General features: G+C 42.3%; 4 protein-coding genes across 7 annotated transcripts in view; 1 reads left to right on the top strand and 3 right to left on the bottom strand.

The window, feature by feature from the left end:
• Window positions 1-13: 13 nt before the first annotated feature.
• Window positions 14-5479, bottom strand: atp6v1e1a (ATPase H+ transporting V1 subunit E1a). Of its 3 annotated transcripts, XM_004069847.5 has the most exons (10): window positions 4222-4384; window positions 3854-3919; window positions 3656-3765; window positions 2389-2455; window positions 2203-2292; window positions 2061-2129; window positions 1885-1979; window positions 1702-1789; window positions 804-871; window positions 14-739 (listed from the first exon to the last, which is right to left on the bottom strand). In XM_004069847.5, exons 1-9 carry the CDS (start codon window positions 4252-4254, stop codon window positions 809-811), a joined length of 681 nt encoding a protein of 226 aa, XP_004069895.1. In that variant the 5' UTR covers window positions 4255-4384; the 3' UTR covers window positions 14-739; window positions 804-808. The 3 variants fall into 3 exon arrangements, with proteins under 3 accessions (XP_004069895.1, XP_078805185.1, XP_011474795.1); XM_078949059.1 differs by lacking the exon at window positions 4222-4384 and adding an exon at window positions 5392-5479 and having other exon boundaries at window positions 14-871; XM_011476493.4 differs by having other exon boundaries at window positions 14-871; window positions 4222-4413.
• On the top strand, window positions 5411-15439 carry bcl2l13 (BCL2 like 13). 2 transcript variants are annotated; one of them, XM_004069848.5, is made up of 7 exons: window positions 5411-5550; window positions 6265-6469; window positions 8352-8441; window positions 8720-8876; window positions 9204-9276; window positions 9361-9489; window positions 14020-15439. In XM_004069848.5, the coding sequence occupies exons 2-7, from the start codon at window positions 6328-6330 to the stop codon at window positions 14980-14982; spliced, it is 1554 nt and encodes a 517-aa protein (XP_004069896.1). In that variant the 5' UTR covers window positions 5411-5550; window positions 6265-6327; the 3' UTR covers window positions 14983-15439. The 2 variants fall into 2 exon arrangements, with proteins under 2 accessions (XP_004069896.1, XP_020559929.1); XM_020704270.3 differs by having other exon boundaries at window positions 6265-6401.
• A 570-nt stretch (window positions 15440-16009) lies between these two features.
• bida (BH3 interacting domain death agonist) lies at window positions 16010-18552 on the bottom strand. Its single transcript, XM_004069850.5, has 4 exons — window positions 18214-18552; window positions 16970-17241; window positions 16642-16775; window positions 16010-16554 (listed from the first exon to the last, which is right to left on the bottom strand). The coding sequence occupies exons 2-4, from the start codon at window positions 17223-17225 to the stop codon at window positions 16363-16365; spliced, it is 582 nt and encodes a 193-aa protein (XP_004069898.1). The 5' UTR covers window positions 17226-17241; window positions 18214-18552; the 3' UTR covers window positions 16010-16362.
• Window positions 18553-19020: 468 nt separating this feature from the next.
• wee2 (WEE2 oocyte meiosis inhibiting kinase) overlaps window positions 19021-22810 on the bottom strand; it is a 6203-nt gene continuing 2413 nt past the window's right edge. The window contains exons 2-12 of the mRNA XM_004069851.4: window positions 22261-22548; window positions 21985-22190; window positions 21772-21829; window positions 21323-21492; window positions 21124-21245; window positions 20906-21052; window positions 20728-20823; window positions 20582-20667; window positions 20320-20490; window positions 20078-20226; window positions 19021-19720 (exon numbers count right to left, since the gene is read on the bottom strand). Coding sequence (XP_004069899.2) covers window positions 19558-19720; window positions 20078-20226; window positions 20320-20490; window positions 20582-20667; window positions 20728-20823; window positions 20906-21052; window positions 21124-21245; window positions 21323-21492; window positions 21772-21829; window positions 21985-22190; window positions 22261-22548 — 1656 coding nt within the window. The 3' untranslated portion in view covers window positions 19021-19557. The remainder of the gene's footprint in view (window positions 19721-20077; window positions 20227-20319; window positions 20491-20581; window positions 20668-20727; window positions 20824-20905; window positions 21053-21123; window positions 21246-21322; window positions 21493-21771; window positions 21830-21984; window positions 22191-22260; window positions 22549-22810) is intronic.

Here is a 22810-nt window from a genome sequence, read left to right on the forward strand (position 1 = left end):
ATCAGACAAAATGTTTGTATCGTCAACTTTAGATTTATTGCAGACTTCATTAAGATCACCATTTAAAATAAAGATTGAATAAAGTCCAGTTGAATGCATACCTTACAACTGCAATCAAATAAAAGTCCAGTCAACTATGAGTGAGGTATATTTAAAGACTTTAACATAAATAAAAGAGCACCAGGTTGATCACTGAGCCCATTATTTAAACAAAACTAGCCCCCTGATGTTGCATTTTCTTTGACCGCAGGGATTTTCAAACCCTTGAGACATCCTAAAGTCTCAATCCCATAAAAAAAGTTACATTCAATTTGGATTATTCTGTCAGGAATCAAGTCAGTGTGAAAATACTTCAGGTTACATCAAACTAAGGGGGAGAGCGCAGCAGAAAGTCAGGAGCTGCCAACTCTTGAAGCTTTTATTTTGAAGAGCTGGTGGGGAAAGTTGACCCGTAATCAACTAAATGAAGATTCTTCCCATGATGTTCACATGAAAGACAGAGAGATGCTCGAGAGCAGCATTCATGATGCTGAAAGCCATAAGGAGAAAAATAAAAACATTTTACTTCACATAACCTCGTAAAATAATCCTTCTTCAGTTTGTAATTAAAGCTCCTAAGGCGCATTAGTGACAGCAGAGCGTCGTCGTGGCTGGAAGACAGAGATGCCAGCAGAAGAAGACCCTCATTCCCTCCACCAGAGACCAGAAGCGGAGCGGTGTCACCGTCGACAACATCTTCCTAAGTTTTGAAGAGCCAAGTTTGCGTGGGACTTAGAAAAAGAACAACCCACTTTCATATTCACCATCATTAATCCAGGAATTTACGGTTGGGATTGGCACCAAACAAGCTGACCCTGATTTCCGGCATCATCTGTGAGGGAGGAAAATACGGGAAAAAAAAGACGGATAACTCACTTCAATCTGTTTGGAGAGTAAGACAAGTAGCTGTATGGGCAACGAGAGTATGAATGAAATATTAATTTAACAAAAGATGTTCATTAGATCTAGACTTTTATACTAAAACATGAAGCAAATTGTTGACATCATCTGTTATCTTTTACTTTGTGTGGTATCCAAGTCTAAATAACTCATCTAACATTTTATTCCCATCTTCAAACTTTGTCTTGCTATGCCTCCCCCTGGTGGCACAAAACAGGAACTGCATCTGTTGATTTTAAAGACCCATCCAAAGAAAATGGTTTTGTTGTTTTCCACATGTTCTTGTGGCATTTTTCTGATGATGGAGGACATATATTAGAACAATTATAATCAAAACTGCATTTCTGAGGAGTTATTTATTCAAACTGTTGTGAACCGGGAGCAGATGAAAAAAATGCCATTTGAAAAAGACAGTTATGTGAAAATACGCTTGGCATTTAGGTGTCATTGATAATGTGCGGTTGGGGGTTGTGGGGGGCTGTAAGCTACCAGAAGAGTGTAAATAGATGGATGATGGGAAGTGGTGGCGGGCTTGCTCCACACCAACAGTCCCAACCACAACTCGGAGGTAAATATCTAATGAACTCCTGCCAAACTCTCCAAACTAGGTCCTAGAAAACAGCACCGTTTTTTAATTTTAGCTAAAAACGTCACATTTATAGTTAAAGAACCACAGGGAATACTTTAAAAATAGATCAAAAGATAATCAGAGAGGATCTTTAAACGCCTGGATTAGCTTCAAGTCACCAAATGAACTCCTACCTGCTCTGCCAGAAGTTCAAGTCGACTCTCCAAAGTGTTAGAAACTTTGATCTTTCCATTCTCATTGCACATTTCTATTCCTCCACAGCTGCGTAAAACAAAAAAGAGAAACTTAAAGTTGACATAAGGAGTATTTCTGGGAACAGAAACACTAGAAACTTGGGATCAATGAGACCACCTTACATGTCAGGAGGAAGGAAAAGATCCCGGTCAATCCTGACTGCGATGCTGCTCCTCACAGCCTCCTGGTAGATGGGGATATTCTTCCTGACGGACGCCTGCCGGGTCAGACCAAAGAAACAGAGTCACACCGACAGCTGCTTTCATAAAAAAATGAAAATAAATCAACGCTGCCCCACCTGAACTATTTCCACATCCTGCTGGCGACAGCGGATGGTCACCTTCGGCTCCAGTAGTTGGTAAAGTCCCTGGAAAAACAAAAAAATAAACCAACCTTTTGGGATCAACGGCATTTTCTCCTCGACGACTGTTGAATTTTACCTGAAGAATCAGGCCGTCCAGTAGTTTAGAGTACGTTTCAGGGTCTTTGGCGAGCTCAGAGAGTCTTTTACGGGCTTCATTTAGCAGATCCTGATCAGGAAGGAAGTGGAATTATGGTGCAAAAAAACTTTTTTTAACTGAATTCCAGTCCTAAAATGTTTGTTGTCATGAAGACGGATGTCTCACCGTGATCATGTCATCTCGGGCTTTCAGCACCTTCAGCCTGCCTTGATTCATCAAGTGGGACGTCTGGCTGAGAGCAGAAGTTTTCTGAGGTCAGGCGTGTTTAGTTACCATTACAGGCGTGTACGTTTACCTGTTAATGAGCCTAAACAGATGCTCTAGCAAACAAAACAAAACAAAAAAAGCAAAAACACGGGTGGTGTTGTTTGGCCCGCAGGCGCTACCTGCCCTCTTTTTACCTGCCCTCACTGGCTGAGTGACCCCTTGACATCCTTCACCCCCTGCTCAGAGCTGCTCGTGACAAATTCATGAAAAAAAACAACTGCTTTTCTGTTGGTTTTATCTCCATAGCAACCATTAGATGTTGATGTCATCTTGCTGTCATCTATTTTTTTAAAAGAACAGGCAAAAGTAATTTTTAAAATGTCCGTAGCAACGGAGGATTTTTTTGTTGTTGTGTTTCCTATACTTTTACGGCGCAGATTCCAAGGTGAAAGAACGCCTCGATTGCGCAATTCCTGAAATGAGTAGAATCGCCACAGTCCAGGACGAGACCTGGACTCCATCCCTCCATTCATAAACTCAAACTTTATTTGTTTAGCGCCATTCATTCAAACTGAAAACACAGAAACGGTTAACATAAAAGCAAATAAAACAGCCATAAAATATGAAAATGAAGTGATCACACACAGTTAACACCCCCTCCCTCACCAGCTTCATCCCCTTTCTGGTTTCTAGCTGTGTGGTGGAGCTGCCAACCACTACAACACTATCTCAAACCTTTTTAAATATATATATATATATATATATATATATATATATATATATATATATATATATATATATATATATATATAGGGATATATGAGAAATCTGGGAGGGAAATACAATTTTAAAGACGTTTCAGTGAACAGAAGAACCTTGAAAGTGTTCTGGCGTGAGTCCAGGTAAAAAAAAAAAAACCCTCCTGTTCTCCTTTCTGCAGTTGTTTATCTTTACGGTTAGAACAGAGGTGGTGGAACCAGCAGGAAGGACGTTCTTCATGACAAAACAAGGGATCTTCAGTTCTGACATAATGGAGTGGCAATGATAGGAGGTGATGCGTCCAATAAAGCTGCCTCTGGACAAAGATTTTTATTGTTCTGCTTGTTTTTTTTTTTTTTTTTATCCTATAAACATTTTTGACAAACTGACTTCCAGAAAAACACTTTTTCAACAGAAACCCCCTTCCTTTCCCCTCAGGTTTGTCCTTAAATGAGCAGCAACTCACATTCTCTTGTGCTGCTCGATCTGCTTCTCCTTCTTCTCGAAGAACTCCATGATCTTCACTCGATGAGTCTGCACCAGGCGGCCTTTCTCGATGTTGAACTCTTCCTCCGCCTGCAAAACAGACGCACGTGCGCTCGGCTCGTGACCCGCTGATCAATCACACAATCAATTCGGAGCAACGGGCGCGCGCGTCCATTACCTTAGAATTGATTTCCTCAACTTTTTCCTTTGCCTCTTGCTCAATGAACGCCATCATGTGCTTGATCTGTTAGGAGAAACTCTTTTATTCATTTTACCTTTACATTTTCTCACTGTTGACTTTTAGTTTGTAAAGAAAAAAGTAAACAAATGTGTGAACATTTCCCCCATAATTTGTATTTAGAGATAAAGGTTTTTACAGTCGTGTCATTTAAATGGAATTAATTTAATTTAAGTAAAAATATTTTTCAAAAGTGCTAAAACTAACTATCTTAGTGCAGTTTCATGATTTAAAATCACATTGACTTAGTTTTCTCCGTTAGCTTTTGTCGAGTTTGAAAGTTTAAACTGAAACACTAAAGGTTTTACCTGTTTCTGAACGTCCGCGTCGGTCAGCGCCATGCCTGGTTTATTATTATGAGTCTGAATAACAAATATATAAATATATTTAAAAAGTCTAAAGAAAGTGGAGTCAGAGGACAGACAAACCCCCCTCGTTTTCTTTTTCTGGTAGAAAAACAGCAAAGCTGGAGCTCAACATCCGCCGGAAACCTTCAAAATAAAAGCAGCCTCAGCAGTTTTTTAACAGAAAGGGGCACTTCTATGCTTTTAATTTGTAAGATCTGTTCTAAATATAACAATTATAAGAATTTTAACTATAATACAATTGAAATGCTGCTAGTCTGACGCTGCCACAAGTTCATCACATTTGGAGTGATTTAGAAATTGTAATGTTTGCAAAGGCAACACGCAGACTGAAAACTTTTACACTGGTCAAGGTTTTCAAGTGGTGCATGAGAATAAAAGTTATCCCTCTAATGGGTATTAAAAAAGATACAATAAAAAACTTATTGTTTTAAAGCTTGACCCTTCCTTAAATAAGGCGATGGACTGATTTGTTGAAATTATTTTAACCTTTGTCATTACACATTGTGAGATTTTACTTAAAATCAAATTCAAGGAAGAAAACAGATGCCCTTTGCCTAATCGATTGTTTTTCCCTTTGTATAAAAGTGCCATCTGTTTTCTTTCTTAAATAAATAGACATACAAATAAAAATATTTTAAATAAATACATTTATTTCAACTTTGTGTTTGTTAATTATTGATCATTTTTAGTTTTTACATTTTTAATATGGTTTAATACAGAAACTGACTTACTTAAATTTTTTTCTTTTTCGTGGAAAAACATAAATGAAAAGTAATTAGTTTCTACCAAATATTAGCCTTTTATTGGAGAAAGTTTTAGTTTTGTTCAACTTTGTTTACTAATTGTATAAACGTTGCTTTTCAGCACAAAACAATGGTGATTTAAAAATAAAAACATTTTATTAAATCATCATTTTAACTCGTAAAAGAGTCTGCTAATTATTATTATTATTATTATTATTATTATTATTATTATTATTATTATTATTATTATTATTATTATTATTATTATTATCATTATTATTACTGTCATTTCAGGAACCACTTTAGTAGGGTTGTCTCATTTTATTGCATAACAAGTTTTATTTTGACACAACAAAAAGGAACTCACGCGCCATGACTTTCGCGCGCTTTTCAACCACCGACAGCACGTTGTTGCTGCCTGCCACAGTGCTGCTGTGCCCTCTGTAGCTGCTGCCGTCGCCACATGAAACCGTGTCGCATCATTTCTTGTCTTTTCTCCACACTTAGCGGCCTTTGGACCAGGACGGTAAGAACTCCAGAACTTATAATGAAATCCTTTATTATTTTTTCATGACAGCGCCATACGCGTCACGGGTTAATCTTGCTAACATAGCTTCACGTGAGCTAAGGTGCTCCGGCTACCATATAGTAATGTCTGTCGCAGCCAGAATTAAAATAAAAAAGCAAATGCGTCTTAAAGGCGTTACTTTTCAGAAGCCGAAGGAGTATTGTAACGGAAAAAACTGTCATTTCATATCAGCCACTTCATATGGAACTGTTTATTTTGACATTTCAACCGGAAGTTCTTTTTTGGCTAGCTTGACACGAGAGAACTTTTTGTCCACATGAGCGCAAAAGAATGTCAAACGAGAGAATTGATCTAAAACAAGTGATGTTTTGGTTTTCTTGCGTGTTTTCCTAGAATGTGATAATCGTGTAAAGTGTCAGTTGAAAGGTTTTTGTTCACGTGCTGTTTTTTGTGTTTGGTAGGGACAAAATCTCCCCTCATGGGTGTGACTTTCTCATTTATCCCTCAAGGGTGAACTGTTACTCATTGATAAATGCTTTTGTTAGGTTTAAATTCATGGCAAGTGAAGGACGTGACATAGTAATTATTCCATAAACTTCTGTTTATGATGTAAATTAACACCAAGTTTGACTCAAGTGTAAAATAGTGGATATGAAAGCAAGTATCCATAGTAATAAGTATGTAGAATTTGTTTTTGTTGTGTTCCTGCAGGTGAGACGTCCATCTTTCACTGTGAGAGTTCATGCGCCTCAGAGCCTGACCCACGTCTGTTAAATGGCTGCGCCGGCCTCCACCTCTCGTGCCTCCGTCACCGCCTCTGTGCCTGAGGGTTTCCGCTATGAAACGAAGTACGTGGTGCTCAGCTACCTTGGACTGCCGCCCGTCGGCAGATTGCAGGCCTCGGTCACGGAGGACGGTGAGGAAGAAGAAGACTCTTGCTGTGGTGCAGGCAAACGTTGTGGGCGCCGCGTGCACGTGTACGGGGAGCGTGCAGACATGCAGCCACCTGTTTCCCAGCTCGATTTAGCGCTCTTTTACTTTGGCATGGAAGTGCTTGGAGAAGACGGGTGAGACCGTTTTAGCATTGCCAGGGGTAAAAGGTCTTTACATTGAGTCCAGACTGTTTTCCTCCTTTTTCAAAGTCCTTTCATAAAAACACGTTTTAAGGACTTAAGCTCAGCCAGGTTTGGTTTTATTTGGACCCTTTTTGTTTTCAGGAATACAAGATGATTGAACAGGTTTTACCCACATGTTGAGGAAACGGGAAATGACTGTTTCACTTTCATCTTTTTGATGTTGAGAAATCTGTGAAACTTCACTCTGGCTTCAGTTATTTATGCTTTCATGCTGCGAGGAGGATAAAAGCAGTCCAGCCCAGAAGACTCTAGCAATTGGGAACTTTTGGGGACCTTTTTTTTCTATTATTTTCTTTTGTTGTTTTTGTCTAAAAGCTCGAAATAAGAGGAGAGGATCCGTTAACTTGCTAATCCCAACTTTCCGCTCGACTCAGTCCCAGTTCTGACAGCCTGTCATGTCCAATAACTGTCGGATTGCTCACGCATCCACAAACTGCAGCGACTAGTCGTCTGTCTGGCTGCCTGGCTAAATGCTGAGGCAGCACAGAGCGCAGGAGGAAAGACCAACACAAGTCCTCATGCAGAAGCTCCCCCCTGAGGGACGGCAAGGTTTTGGATGTGTACGTCTATCCCGTTGACCATTTGTTTTTTAGAAAACAAGAACATTATGCGTTTTCAGTTGTGGAAAAAGATCTTAACCACCAGAGAAAGAACTCATTTTTTCTGCTTTGTCTTAGTTTTTATGATTTTGTGTTTTAGCAGAACTGAGAATGACGGCAAGAAGAGGTAGCCTTGAAAAAGGAAAACAACACGAATCCTAAGAAGAACATCACTAGAACGTAGTAAAAATTCTGTTCATTGCAGCTATTTCTACTTAAGCAGAAAGAGTATATGATCAAACTCTAGAAACAAAGAGTTCCGCTAAAATAAGCTGTTAGAATTATTTCAAATTGAATGTTATTCAGCCTAAGTTTATTGCTACTTCTGAGCAAATAGTGCTTTAAGTCTAAAATCAAGTTCTTCTATTGTCAAGATTATGGAGCGATAAGACTTTTACTCATTTTATTTTAAAATATCCTTATTTATAGATCTGGATGGATTCTGAGAAAAACTTGGAAAAGTAGAGCAAAGAGAAGTTAAAACGTCAAACCTGCAGTTAAAACCTGCAGTGGGAAATGCAGCTTCCACGCTGAAAGGACTCTCATTAAGGGTTTTTGTTTGAACTTCACCACTTATCGTGATTCAGCCGTGCATTCTTAGCGTCCAGCAGCAGTGTTGACTCGCTCTTATAAATAATTCACTTCCTCATAAGCTCAGGGGGATAACATTAGAATTAGACTTGGTTTCGCCTGAGCAACATGTGCAGAGCTGGTTTTATGCTGGCTGCACCGGGTTGTAGAGATGTGGACCTCCTCTGTGGACATGTGGGCGTGTGATTCAGTCATGTTGGGGTGCAGGGATCATCAGTGTTCTGCAGAAGAAAGGTCAGCTTTTTTTCAAATGTTTCCTATCATTTTTATTCTTTTGAACTGTTTGTGGAAACCTCATTTTCATGCTGCAGCAAACTCAAACCCTTTTCTGCTCGATTCTATCACCTCAATTATCAGCTCAGGTCAGAAACACACAGTTACTGTATTTATTTGTTTAGAAAACAGATATTTGTGATGGGGTGAGCTGTGTTTAATGCCATTAAAGTGTCGTCAATGTTTCCGTCTGTGTCAGGGGGCGCTCAGGATGAGAGGGAGAGGGCAAGAAGGACTAAAGGGCAGATAGAGGATGAGCTGAAGCAGCTGGACCATGACATTTCTGAAGGTATGTTGTCCACCATAGAGGGGATAATGTGCAAATGAGCTCATTTCATCATTTTTTTTGTGTGTGATTTATGAATAGAATTATAGGAATTGTTTGTTTTTTTCTAAATGTTTTGCCTTTCATGGCTTTTATTGAAGAACAGTTTGTAGAAACAAGCTAAATGTGCAAATATGACACAGATGTAGCCACTAAAAGCTTTCTGTATTCCTAGAAGTTAAACTTTATCTTATCTCGAGCAGCCCTGCCTGCCTGACTGAGATCGTTTGTGCCGCCCTCAGCCTTTCTCAGCACGGGATTCGATCGCCGAGCGTCACCCGTCTTCAGCCCGGCCAACCCGGACATCTCTGTGGAAGACTGCCTCGCTGCCGTTGGAGACAAAGTGGCCCGAGAGCTGGACGTATACCTGGAAGCAGCCGTGCAAACGCTCCTCGCGGGGTGAGTCCGTGAGGATGTGCGACGGGGCGGGGCTTCAGACAGGAAGCGGTCGTCATGATACCCATGAAATGACCTTGAAATCCAAATTGGTATCATTTATTTGGGCAGTTTTGTTTAGCTTTACATTTAAATCCTCGGCTTCCTTGCTAACTGAGTTGGTTTCGTTTAGCACCGCTGCTTCAGAATCTCATAGGTGGGTTTTTTGTTTTCCCTCTGACGTAAAATCAAACGGGAAGTTTTAATTTTCTCTGAAAAATGTTGTGCTGTTTGATTGACATTGAGAGTAATCTTCTCTAAGGCGAGCTCTTACCTGTCTGTGCGTTTCAGACCTCAGGACTACCAAACATTCAGAAAAGCAGCGCTGGATCTGTCGGCACACACACACGGCGGCTGGAGTAAGGTGTGTCGTCACTCGCGCCACCATGCTGAACAAAACGCATAAAAGTACAAAGCGATCCTATTGGCTGTGTTGCTGCCCCGGCAGGTGGTTGTGCCGCTGCTGCTGCTCCAGGCGTTGCTGCAGAAGGGCCGGCCTTTGGCCAGTCTGTTGAACGTGGGCCTGCGCTGCCTGGAGGAGGAAGAGGCGGACTTCATCATCCAGCAAGGAGGATGGGTGAGTTTCAACAAAACGCTGCGACTCAAGAGATGAAACAGTAAACCGTTCAGAAATGCTGTTAACCAGAAATTAAAAATAGTTGGATATTTCCAAATGACTAAAACTGCATGTTTCACAACCTATAAAATCTTTTGTTTATTGTAAATACATTTTCATAGAATCACGTCAGGTTCATGTCTATTTGTTTATAGCCCCCGGAGTGCTAAAACAGCCCCAATCATTACTCTTTCTCTGCCGTGCATCAGACTTGGTTTGTGTTTTCGTGTTAAATTGCGGTTTGGTTTTTGGTAAAAGTCTGATTTTTCTTTTTCCCATTTGGACATTTTTTTTATATTCACACTTGCTGATGTTTTTGTTTAAGTTTCTTCGTCTTAACAAACCTAATTCAAAAGTTGACTTTGTTACATGGATGGACAATATGTTGTTCATCCCCATCAGGAGAAATTCTGTTGGCCGGTACCCACCACTCAGAAAGAGACACAATAGATTGTAAGGTAAAAATGAAAATAAAATAAATACTTAAAATACTTCCTGTAAAATAATATAAAAAACTTTTTCCTTTTGTATAATAAAATCCTGTTACAAAGTTCATACAGTTTTGGCTCCGTCTACTTCAAGTACTGACACTTTAGGCGTAGAAGTAAGGCCTAAAGTACTAGACCTTACTTCAGAGTAATGCCCAGTATTTTTTTTTCCAGCTAATTTTGCTAAAAAGTATTTTTTATGTGAAGTTTTTCTGCTAAAAGAGGATTGCTATTTTGTTTAACAAAAAAGGGGATAAAGATTTTTATGTTTGTATAAAATAATAATCCTGACGACCTTAAATTATTTTAAAGGAAAGTGAAAACCATTAAACGGAAATCTATTAAAGAAGTCCAGAAAAATGGGTAAAATTATTCCAATTGTCTCCATTCAAACTAACGGAAACGTTTCTGACCATGTGGGGGCGCCAGTGAGCTACACACAGTCAGAGCGTCTCCATCTGTGCACATGCGCATTAACTACACCTGCATCATTTAGATGTCCGTCATTACAATGTTTGAATGTGTTCTCTGTTGCTGACTTTTAGCTTTGGGTACCAATAGTTTAGCACTAATGACTGCATATTTCCTCATAATTCTACAGTTAAGTGTTTTGTTTTTTTAAATATGTTCTCGCTCAAATTAGTTTTAAAGAAAAGGGGCAGAACTTTTTTTGCATCGTCTCTTGTTTAAATGTAAACTTGAATTTAACCCGTTTGAATTTTTTTTCAAACTGGATGAACTCTATTTTGCATATTGGAACGTGAATTGGGCTGAATTTAATGAGGTCACGGTCATGACGTCATGTGATCTGATATTGGTCGCCAACTTTCATACAAAGCAGAGCGATCACGGCGCGTTAGTTCCAAACAAAGCCGCATTCTTGCAGGGCGTTATGTCATGCGGATGAACAGATGATAGACGGATCTGTTATGAAGGGATGGATGGATGGGGGGGTTAATGAGTAGACAGGAAGGGAGGGAACATGACTGGGGGGAGGGGTTTAAGCGACGCAGGTCGAAACCACAGAGAGCAAAGTGCAGCGCCCGTTACTTTAAACAGCTGCCTGCGAGTGCGTCCGTCTGACACCGGCTTCGCGGCTCAACCCTCCCGTCTTTGACTCTGGTTGGAGAAGATTCGGGACCTCCAGAGGAGGTAGGATTCTCGTTAGGAGCTTTTGAGTTTTGGCGGGTAAGAACAAATGTTTACAGGCCGTCTTTTGCTGTTGACGTGGCTAGCATGAGCGTTTTCCTACTGGTGAGCAATAGCTCGATTTTGCATCCTTAAATCCTGAAAGATGGAGCCTCGTGAACTTTTCCTGTCACCGTGCATGTTGGTGTTGAATCAAACGGGGGTCATGAGGTGATGCGTGATGTCATCGCTCCTCCATTTGGACATTTTTAGGACCTGGATGCTCCTTCCATGCATTGGTGCAGCTCCGTCAACCCCGGTTCCCCAACTACAGCCTGACCAACGGGGGTTCCTTTGACCTTGATGGCCCCTTCACTTCATTTGGCAGGAACAAAACTCCTTGTCCCCAAGATGTACACAGCTGGGGGGGGAGGAGGAGCATTTGATTTGGGAGGGCCATCATGAGATCCAAATATGACATTTAAAACTGAGCTTTTCACGTAAAGAATCGTACAGTTTGAGCACATTTGATGTGACGTCTGACTCTGACATTCTCACTTGACCTTCAGACACAGATGATGTATTTTCCTAAAGCGCACACGCCATTGGATAGTCAAAGCAGCCCCCCCCCCCCAATCAAACGGACTCATCGGTCGCTGGTTTTTGCGTTGGCGGCAGCTGTCTGTGCTTCTGCAGAGAGGATAATTTTTGTGATGGTGTGAGGGCTCCAGCACCGCGCCTCAGCCGTGCACATCGCATCCGCCGCCACGTACCAGCGCCTCTGTTATGTAAGGCCCCACCGTCCAGCTGCAGGGGGAGACGTGCGCTTCATCATATGTCTGCACAGGCCTCAACATCCCAGAGGATCTCTCCGTGTCTGCTTCTTCTTGCAGTGTGCTTTTTAAACAAACAAAAAAAAAACATCTTCACACCTTAATAAAGACGACCAGGTGCCCATTCAGTCTTTTTTTGCGTTGAGTGGTTAACTTGAAAAACAAACCTCTTTGTCCTTGGAGGACAGAGTCCTGTGAGCTTCACTAACTGTAAGCTAGCGGCTTGCTGTTTTTCCGTGCTGCGTCTGCTTGATGCACAGCCTGTCAGCTCTGTTTTAGTCAGCTGCTGTGTGACCTTTAAATATTCCTGACCAAACGAAACTGAGGTGACACGATCCTCACAAGCGCAGTACTTTTTTTCCCCTTAAACTGTTCTGATAAATGATCTTCAGCTCAGTGGTGGTGTTTGTCTGTTTTTTTTAAAGCATGGGAACTATTTTATGGTCTAATTTTATCAGCTGAGCTGTTGAGGCATCCAAAAGCCTTGGTGACATGTTCAGAGGGAGAACAAAGCAGCAAAATGCTGACGGTCCCCTTTTATTTGCCGGTTCTACTTTATTGGTTGCATCAGAAAATTTGATTTTTGAGGTAATCATCGATCAGTTTGCGTGACTTAATATTTTTGCCTGATAAAGTTCGGTGCATCCATATTTGTGTTGGTAAAGCTGATGTTAAATATTAGCTCAGACTTCAGGTTAGTGAAGTCTTTAGATGTTGGAGCAGCTTTTGAGGAACATGATGAAATATATGAAGCATTTTTATGAAGGATTTTACGAACCTCTCCTGTTCTTCCACATGCAAAGCAGCTTACCGTCTGCAAATGTTGGATAACCGTGAAGCGCTGTTAGATTTAATCTGCTTCCTGCCTCTCTGGATGTCCAGCTGGGATGCAGCACCGAGTGTCCCTGTAATGGAAAAAATAACTGAAGTGTTCAGAAAGAATCAGTGTAACACATTTTCTATACGTCTGTGATGAAATCGTATTGAGAAACAAAGAATTGGCATGATTTCAATTGAGCGTTTGCCCTGGAATCATTTGGTTACTTTATCTGCCCTCGTGTTTTATGGGATGCGCAGGTGAGAGGCTTTCATCGCCGATCTCTATTAGACTGGACTTGTTTTATTTTGAAAGGACGTTTTGGTGCTACTGAATGGGGAATTCTGGTCACAGCTCAGCAGCACAGTTGCTGTGTTATACCATCGTATTTTCAGCATCCCTTCCTCAGAAAACTCCAAATCTTGTTGCCATGGAAACGGACTTGTCTCTGCAGCTTCGGCAGACGTTTGGGTTCATCAGCAGCTACACATCTCCTGCTTTCTGTTCCGATGGGGCCACCTCCATTATGATTACATCATACAGCACTTATGCAATGGGGGAGGGGCCATGGTGCTTCCTGGTTTGTGATTGGTCAGTAGGTGGCAGACTTCTGGCTGTAGGTTTTTACTTCCAAAGTAAAAGCTTTTACTTTATTTAAATGTGTTTTCATTTCTGTCTTTTAGAGTTTGTTGTCTTTTTTTGGATATTATGTCTCACAACCGTCTCGACCTGAAGGACCAGATCGTTTTAGCAATTTTATTACCTTTGAGTGGAAATTTCCCCGCCACAAACTCAAAAACTTACCAGAATTTCCACATCTTGACTTTCTTTTTTACTGGAATGTTGTGAAAATGTAATAAATTGAATTGTTGGCTCTTTCCGAGTGAGACGATGTAATATACGATATGAGCACATTAGGAATGTGGGCGTGGCTAACAAAAAACCTCTGTTGCCAAGGAAATCCAAAAATTTACTTTTGCAGATTCTTCTAAAAATTACATCCATCTGTTTATCTCCTCCATGTGACCAATAAATGAATTGGTTACTATGGAGACAAAACCACAGAAAAGTGTTTTTTCATGATTTCGTCACATGTAGCTCTGATGAGGGCGGGTCATGGGGGCGGCGAGGCCAGGTTACGCCTGCAGGCCGTCAATGTTGCAATGTTGTCTTTGAACAATTTATAAAATATATTCCTCTTTTTACTCTTGTCTGTGTTGCATAGGGTGAGATTTTCAACGTGTTTCCTGAGGAGGAGCACGGGGAAGCCATAGCTGAGGACAGCAACGACATCTACATCCTGTCTGGGGAGCAGCCCCCCGACCAGCTGAGCCCCCCGTTGTCGCTGCTCGGCGGCGGAGACAACAGCAGCGAGCAGAGCTCCTGGCAGACGGAGAGCTTACCGGTGTCTCTGGCCGGACACGAGTCGTGGGCGCAGGTTGGCGTGATGGACCCTGAAGACGTGAAGAGTCTGGACAGCAATGAGGGCGTGGCCCTGGCGGAGGAGCGCAGCGAGAACAACTCCTCAAACTCAGACATTGTCCACGTTGAGCGCGAGGAGGCGGAGCTCCTGGAGGAGGGCGGGGAAGTCGGAGTGATAGAGGACAGCATGATGAGCGTTTTGGGCACTGAGAGCGAGCTGGCTGAGCTCCGGGCCGAGTTTGGTGACCAAACTCCCGTTGACCCCGCCTCCACACCTCCTGCAGCCCTGCTTTCTCTGGAGGAGCCGGTTGTGATCGAGACGCCGGAAAGCCTGTCTGCAGAACCTTCTCTCCTGTCTTCAGCCGAGTTGCTTGCTCCGCTCTCAGAAACTGCTGTTGACCCTCAACCTGAGGAATTGCTGCCTGTTCCTGCAGTAGAACCAGAACCCAAACCAGAACCAGCTGCTACCACCACCCCAGTGCCTTCCGGAGTGACGACCCAACCTGCAGTCGAGGAAATCCCAGCGTCTCCTGAAGCCCCATTAGAGACAGTTCCTGAACCGGCGTTGGCGTCTCATCAGCCAGAACCGGAGGCGGCGACTGCCCCTCTGTTAGCCCCACCTTCTGGCGCTCCCGTGGTCCCGGTGGTGGAGGCTCCTGAGCCGCCAGAACCAGCATGCGAGCTGCCCGTGCTGCTTTACGGCAGTGCAGCAGCGGTGCTGCTGGCCGCTGTGGCCTATGGAGTCTTTAGGCTGAGAAAGAGATAGACATGAAACCTAAAGGTCGTTCAACCTGAAACTAACCCCACAGATGTATGTGAAGGTTTCAACTCTAAAAGTGCCCACGAGCTGACCAAACGTCCCCCCCCTCATCAGTGCAGGTACAGACAAAACCCCTGCAGTACGTCGGTCTTCCTAACATCTGGAAATTCCTGAGTCCAACATCTCACCTATCTGCTAGCTTTGGTTTCCCCTTTCATGCAGTTTCAGTGGTTTGTTCCATTTGTAGGTAGAAAACCTGAACAAACCTCACAGTCACACGATAGCCGACCTTTGGTTTTAAACGTTTTTTTCTTTTCGTTACTGTGAAAAACCAGTCAAATGGAAATTTGGGTTTAGTCTAAATGTGAACAAGAAGTTACATGGGAGGGGGGCATGTTCCTCACATGCATGTTTTTATGGTGTGATTTGTAACATTAAAGAGTTTACCCCCCCAAACAGGAAAGTTTCTATGTGTTTACCAGAAACGCTGCTCCTTTTATGAAATTGTGGATTGAACTAGTTTGAGTTTAAAAACATCCCAAGTTACTTCCTCTATTGCTTATTATACATTTTAACTTTCCATTCATTTAGAAATGAAGAGCTGATGCTCCGTAGAACAGGAAGCCCATCTGTCTGCCGTTCCTGTTGATCACTTTGGTTTTTCTTTCCAAAACGAACCAGTTTGACAAACAGCTGAACACTGAGCAGTTAGTGTGGTTCCTCAGCAGCTTTGAGGTTCACATTTAAAACTTAATTTGTTTATCTGCCTCAACCATCAAAATTCTTGCCAAAAATGTGTAGGGTACTTTCTCATAAACAAAAGAGCTGGTATCTCCCTGTTTTTACTGGACAGAAATGCGTCACTCATGCATGACAGAACTACAAGGTACAATACTTGTTTTCTTTGGTCCAAAATAATTCTGCTTTTTTAATATCTGGCATTACTACAAAGAGGTGTCCCTGCCCTTAAATTGAAGAGAGGTTAACATCTTTTCTTTGGAAAAGGTTTGAATAAAAACAAACCAATCCAAACTATTTTCTGGTGATTTATTGCTTGCATACACCACAAAGAAAACAATACTTTCAACTGAATTCCTCTTTAGCTTTGGACAAGCCACTGTGTCTCAATGCAAGGACTTCACAAAAAGTGTCCATGCCAGCGACAATACAAAAATAAATGTCTTCAACGTAAAGATTTCAAGTTTCAAGCTCCCCGAGTCACTTTTTCAGAATTAAACTGAACCTCATTTCTGAAGTTTAAATCCTAAAACCCAGTCGCCGCGGCTCTTCCCACGCTCAGGCGGTCCCGAGGAGCAGACGGCCGTTTCTGACACGTCTCTCGCTGCAAACGTCTGTTGTTCGTGCTTGACGCTCCTCGCTCGATCTTCATGCTCCACACCAGACGAACTGCAGCGCAGCCTCAAAGAGGTTCCTCAGCAGGTGGGGGGCCTGCTTGCACACCCCCTTCACCAGGGTGAAGGTGCAGGCCATGATCACCCGCTCCTGGGCAAAGTTCTCCATACCTAGTCCCTGGTTCATCATCCGGGTGACTTCATGTTTGAGCAGCTGTGCCCACTGCTGTAAACCAGAGAGAAGCACGCCGACATCAATGTCCTGCTCCTGCCAGTACACAGCTTTAAAAAACAAAAAAAGTCCAGGACTTACCTCAGGGAGAGATTTTTCTATGCGGCTTCTCAAGTCCCGGGTCGCCTGATTGACGACTCTGTCCTCAAACTGGTCTGCAATTGTCCTCAGACCTTGTGCGACGTCCCAGAGGGCCGCTGCTACTGCATGGTCTCCTGTAGACAGACGGGATTCACGTTACAGTCAGTCCAATCCGCAGAAGCATTAAAACAAGACCAAGCATTTCTGAAGTTAAATTGAGAAACAAATGAAAGAAATCGAAGATTAAAAGGAGAAAACCGAGTCCAAACCTACGAGAATTTTACCTCTGACTGTTTTTACTATAGTCCGTTTTTAAAGATTTACTTACCCTGCAGTTCCACTAGGGGCAGAATGTCATCCAGAGGAAGCGAAATGCTCTCATCTAGGTGTCCATCAGATTCAATGCCTTCATTGTCCACATAAGCTGTTCTTGAGTCAGAGTTCTTGTCCCTGATGATGTTAAAATCCTTTCCCAGACTAAAAAGCTCCTGCTGCAGATACGAGTCTCTACAGTCTGCTTGAAGGAAGGCAAAAATTAAGAAGCAGATATGTTCTCCATTCTCTGGATACTTGGTGACATCCATGGAAGACCACTCTGTGCTGAAAGACGAAGAGCAGTCATTAAATTACGGAGTCAAAACTACACCGGAGAACAGTGGAAGACGTTCCACCGACTGTTTCCTTTGGGTTTTGCAGCTGAGAACAGTTTTGACCACAAGGGAGGAAGTTGCAAACATTCATGAGACTAAAAACCAGCTGACTAGATGTTTACCTGAAGGTACAACTGAACACATTAATGATGTGAAAGTGGTCTCTCAGTACAAACTTGGATTCATCTCTATTGTTATTTAAAATGGTTTTAAGGGAACTACCTGACACAAACAAAACGCAGCAAAAAAGAAAGTAGACATAGAAAAGTAGAATGTAAACAAGCTGGTGAGTCATAGCGATGCTTGTATTTGCAAATACTCCTAAAACAGAAGTAAAGACCCACTGACTTAATACACAAATAAACACAATTAGGCAGGATTTATTTACTAATACCTATTTACAAAGTACCATCAGATGCAGAGGATTGTATATTATTTCCTTTAATAACAGTTTTGTGGCCAAACATTTGAGCCAGCACAAGTCTGTGGCCTGCTGTTTTATTACATTACTGCTTTTTCTTTGTACTAGCTTAATGTTTGGCTTCCAGTTTGATTTGGCACTTTGTTGGAATAAAAGTGTAAACACATGAAAAACGCTTCATTTTCAATTCGAGTGACATCCCGATTGTTTTGGTAATTCCTGGTGTCATAAGATATGTACTTTTTTCAGTTTGCCATTCGAGGTTTTTTTTTTTAAAAGACCACGAAAACATATTTTAAACGACATTTTCCAATATTTCCTTTTGATTCGGCAGTTTCTTAAAGTGGTTAAGAAAAAAGTTTAGCTAACTGCTAACGTTAGCCGCGAGTGTTAGCTAACAGTTTCTGAACGACGTCAGCTGGAATAAATAACAGATAAAAAGCTGGCAAACAAAAAAATAGCCTCGTCAAATCATTTCCGAGGGACACCCAAACCACTTACCTTATTTTCTGGCGATGTCAGGAGAGTTTTAGTTCATCCTTCAGAACAAGCGCATCCGTCTTTTCAAGCAGCTGAGGCATCTGAGACTAGCGGGACCAACGAGTTTAAGCGATTGGGCGGAACCATCGCGCTTTTAGGAAACACCCATCAACAAACTTTCAGCCAATCTGTGGAACATTTTCATTTATCTTTACTTTGAAGACGGTAAAGTATTTTAGACATCTTTAGAAACTGACAATCACTATTTAATTCGTAGCACTAACAGTAAAATTAAGAGTTATAGCATCGATTAGCTAAAATAATTATGTAAAAACTAATTTCCTGCCAACATATTTGAGTATCAAAATAAAAGCCAACTTGTAGACTAACAAGATAACTAACAAGAAGTATCAAAATAAAAGTCAAGACTAACAATGTATGTTACTCACAGCATGTAGAGGACAATGGCTACAAAAACATCGAAATGAATACAAATTTATCTCGGAGAAATCCATTCATCATGGCACCTTTTTAATATATATATTTCAATATATTTGATATACAAAAAAGGTTTTAAAAAATATGTCAAATACTTTGTCATTGCCAAAAGAGCCAGTCGTCCACGAATTTCAAAAAAGTTTGAATAAATATAAAAAAAAATTATGCATCAATAGCAGAAATATGTCAAAGTATAATGAAAAGTTTCAAATTCAAAAACGTGAATGCTTCTCAGCTTTATCTCTCACTTTGCTGTGCTTAAAGACATGCACTGCTGGAATTTGACATTTGCGAGATGTCTGGAAAGTAACAGGGCACCAACACAGTTAATTAGCAAAGGAAAAGAAAAACAGGATTTTATTGTGAAAAGCTGACACATACAGATTTTGAGTTCTTATACAAAACATCACAAACCTCTGCTTAAAAAGTAAAACACCAGTATTGTTAGTGAGTTTTGACAAACTGTCACTTGTCATAAAAAAAAAAACTAAACTTAAATCAAAGTGTGACTTACATACATGCAGTAAAGTGATAAGGCAACGTTCAGGCTGGAAAGTACCTTCCTCCCTGGTAAACAAATACGTCGTAAACAGAATTTTCAAGAACACCCATTAAAAAGGAAATTAAATCAAACAAGAGTTAAAAAATACGGTTAAAAAAAGCTTCTAAAAGGTTTATTTACATTAAAAAAAGTCTGACACATGGCACCGCAGAAGTCCAAGGAGACACTGGAAAAACTAAGAACAGCCCGCAGATCCTTCGATGAACCAGTTTCTCACATGACAGTTGAAGCCGTTTTTATGACACCCCCCGAAGATCTGGAGTTACATTTTTCACCACAGACTGTTTACAAAGCGAGCCTGGACGTCAGGCTGCGTACCCGGAACACCCGTAGCTCAAGGATCGGGCCGTGTTCCTGCCTACAAGCCTTTTTCGGGCCCGGGGCAGAGACCCCATCTTGGTAGATTTCAGCCCTGGAGAGAAGTTTTCCTTTGGGGACAGAGCTGCCAGGCGAGCCTCCCGGAGTTCCCTGAGGAGGATAATAATATAAGTAAAGACAAAAAACAAATTGGAATTTGTAAAACAAATAAAAAGGAAATTCTTAGATTCGTTTGTTCTGTTTTTTCCAGGCAATTTGACAGACAGAATGCACCCCTTTCTGGGTCCAGTACACAGTTCTGTACAAATGTCCATGAAAAACTCCTTGCAGAGTGGGTCAAAAGTAACGCCACGATAGGATTTCTTGTTTCAGAGCTGGACTATGAAGAAAATCCAAACCTGTGTTCACCTTTTAACACATCACAGGTGTGAAGTAGGTCAAGGATTCCCCTGTGCACGACCAGGAAAAATGCAGGTCAAACGTAACGAGATCTGCCCCTAATCTTACTTCTCAAGAATGGATATCCTAAATTTCTCCACGTTCAGCTCCTTCCGGAGCCGGGTCGCCAGCCTCTCGGTCCGGTTCTCCCTCAAGACGGGGTTCTTGCAGAGCTCCTTGGCGGACGGCCTCTTCACCGGATCAGGGTCCAGCAATGACTGACGACAAGAAAACAAATAAATAAAAGGATCAGTCTTTGTGTTGGAGGTCTGTCCTTCACAGACAAGTACAGGTCAAGACAAAGGAGACACCTGCAGTAAAGATCTGAAGGAAGGTGACAGCTCCTGTGACACCGCAGGAATATGCCCCTCCCTCAATCGGTGCCACTGATCTCCATTTTGTGGCAGGGGCGGAGCTCCAGCGGCCAACAGAACAGTAAGGCCCAGGGCAAATATGTCCGCTTTAGGAAGGTGTCTGTAATCCTGGGAAACAAAAGCCAGGAGACAAATACAAGTAACAAACAATAATTTAAAAAAAAAACGCCAGAAGCGCTTCTCGCCCCCATATGTTCACCTCGTGCAGGACTTCACGGGCCAAAAAGCGGCTGTCTCCTTCTTCAACTTGAGGGCTGTTGGTTGATGTAACATGACCTAGATCACCTGCAGAAAATAATCGCTGTTAAGCTAAAATAAAAGGATAGAAAACCGAAAACTCCATACCAATTTTGTAAGTGGCTCCAGCTGAGTTGCCTTCGTCATCCTCCTCCTCCTCACTTGCCTCATTTATGCTGGGTGGCAGGCAAATAAAAATATTGCCTGGAAACAGTTGGCAAACGGCAGCCTTTCACATCACAGAGGTTTAGATTCTAGATAAATGAAAAACCTCACAGGAACATACTTGGCTTGATGTCCAAGTGGACAAGGCCCAAGCTGTGGATGTACTTCAGACCCATAGAAACCTGCAGAAGCAGATCTTTGAGTTCGGCCTCCGTGAGCCGCTCCCCCTGCGCCTCCTTCCTCGCGATGGCGTTGCTCAGACTCCCGCCTCCGACAAAAAACACAAATATCAACGTCACGGCTGCTGCAACTTGGAAGTACCTCCCAGCTCGCTCTTACCGTCACAGTATTCGTTCTGGATGACCATGTGGTCATCCTCTGCCCATGCAGAGTAATAGCGGACCACATGTGGGTGGTGTCCGAGCACAGCGTGTGCATACACTTCCTTCAAGGCCAGCTGCCTGAGGAGTCAAAGCCCTTCACTGATTCATTCTGATGAGATACACAGCAGATTTAGCAGGACAGAAACGACACCTACTCGTTGGCAGAACCTGCCAGGGGGCGTCGAGAGCGCTTTATTGCGTACAGGCAGCCATCCAGCCTCTTCACACACTTATAAACGGCCCCGAACTCGCCCTCGCCAATGCACTCCAGCTCCAGGAACTCGCTCTCGTAGCGCGACAGCAGGAAGGCTTGAACAGCTCGTCTCTGCCAGATAAACAGACGGAGGGCATGATGCTGAACTCCACAGTTATTTCGGAAGTAGAGGCAGACGTCACACAGCTCCGTCTTTTTTCTTTCTTTGATGTGTCTCCAAATTTAGACATTCTTCTTTCAGGCTTTTTTTTTTTTATGAGCAGGTTCTTCAGAAATCCCAGAAGTCGACTTGGCAGCGCGTCATTTGGGATAAGACGAGAAATGAGGGGGCAGATGAAGACGACAAGGCGCAATCAAACGCATCAGAGAGGAAAGACTTCATATTTGTACCTTTGATGGGAAGAAAGCTTCATCTTCCTCTTCAGACGAAGTGAGGCTGGTTTTCAACCTGAGAGAGGGAAAACAACATCAAAAGCATCATGTTACACCACCAGAGCCCGATGAGGACGAAGGTTTCTGCAACCTGAGAACTAAATGCCAAAGATAAAAACCTTAAACTTTTCATACAAAGACTGAAAAGCAGCAACTTTACTGATCATGTACCTGAGCCTGTCATCCTCTTCATCACTTCTGATGCTGTAGCTCAAGTGTTGCTCACTGTTCCTGCGCACCGTCTCAGGGGTGAAGGGGTTTACGTTGACAGAAGGTACCTGCATCAAGTTCGCACCGGTGCAGGAAAACCGCAGACTCCTCTGATGGCGACTTATCTTAACGCCAGAGAGAGGCAGGGTGGACTTTGACAGCAAACTCTGAAAAAAAAAAAGAACCAAAAAAAGTCAATTTTGTCCTCCAAGAAGAATAATTTGATCAATTGTCCACCTTTGGTGTGCTGGGAGAGTCACAGAGCCTCAGCTTCTTCCAGGAAGCGTAAGGTATGGGGCTGGCGCACTGCGACGGCGAGGTTGAGGTTGAGGGGCTGCTCCTGCTGCGGTGGCGCTGCACTCGAGGCGTTCTGCACATCTGAGAGGCAAAGTGGTCCGAGGCGTTGCCACTGCTCCCATCTTCTCCACAGCTGGAGAAGTCCAGCTGCTGGTTGATCCCATCAAACAGCGTCGCCATGGTCAGTGTCTGGGTTCTGGGGAGGGGTTCCTTCATGGCTCTAGGACACTAAACAAGAAAGTGCAATATGATCAAACTCCAGGCTTTTATTAGTTATTTTAATCTATGTAGTTGCAATTAAATATATGTAAAAAAATGCATAACCTCAATTCTAAAATGGCAGAAATTTCTGAATATAAAGCAGGAGTTTGGAATCTCTAAAGTATTTTTTTTTAAAGGGCACAGTAGAGTCATTCTCTGAATTCGGTGCACTTGGAGGGACTATTTGAACCTCTAAGAAAACATTTTTACACCTTATGAAATCCCCAAA

The sequence above is a fragment of the Oryzias latipes genome, chromosome 6, assembly GCF_053564925.1.
Source record: "Oryzias latipes strain Hd-rR chromosome 6, Olatipes_Hd-rR_3.1".
NCBI lineage: Eukaryota > Metazoa > Chordata > Actinopteri > Beloniformes > Adrianichthyidae > Oryzias > Oryzias latipes.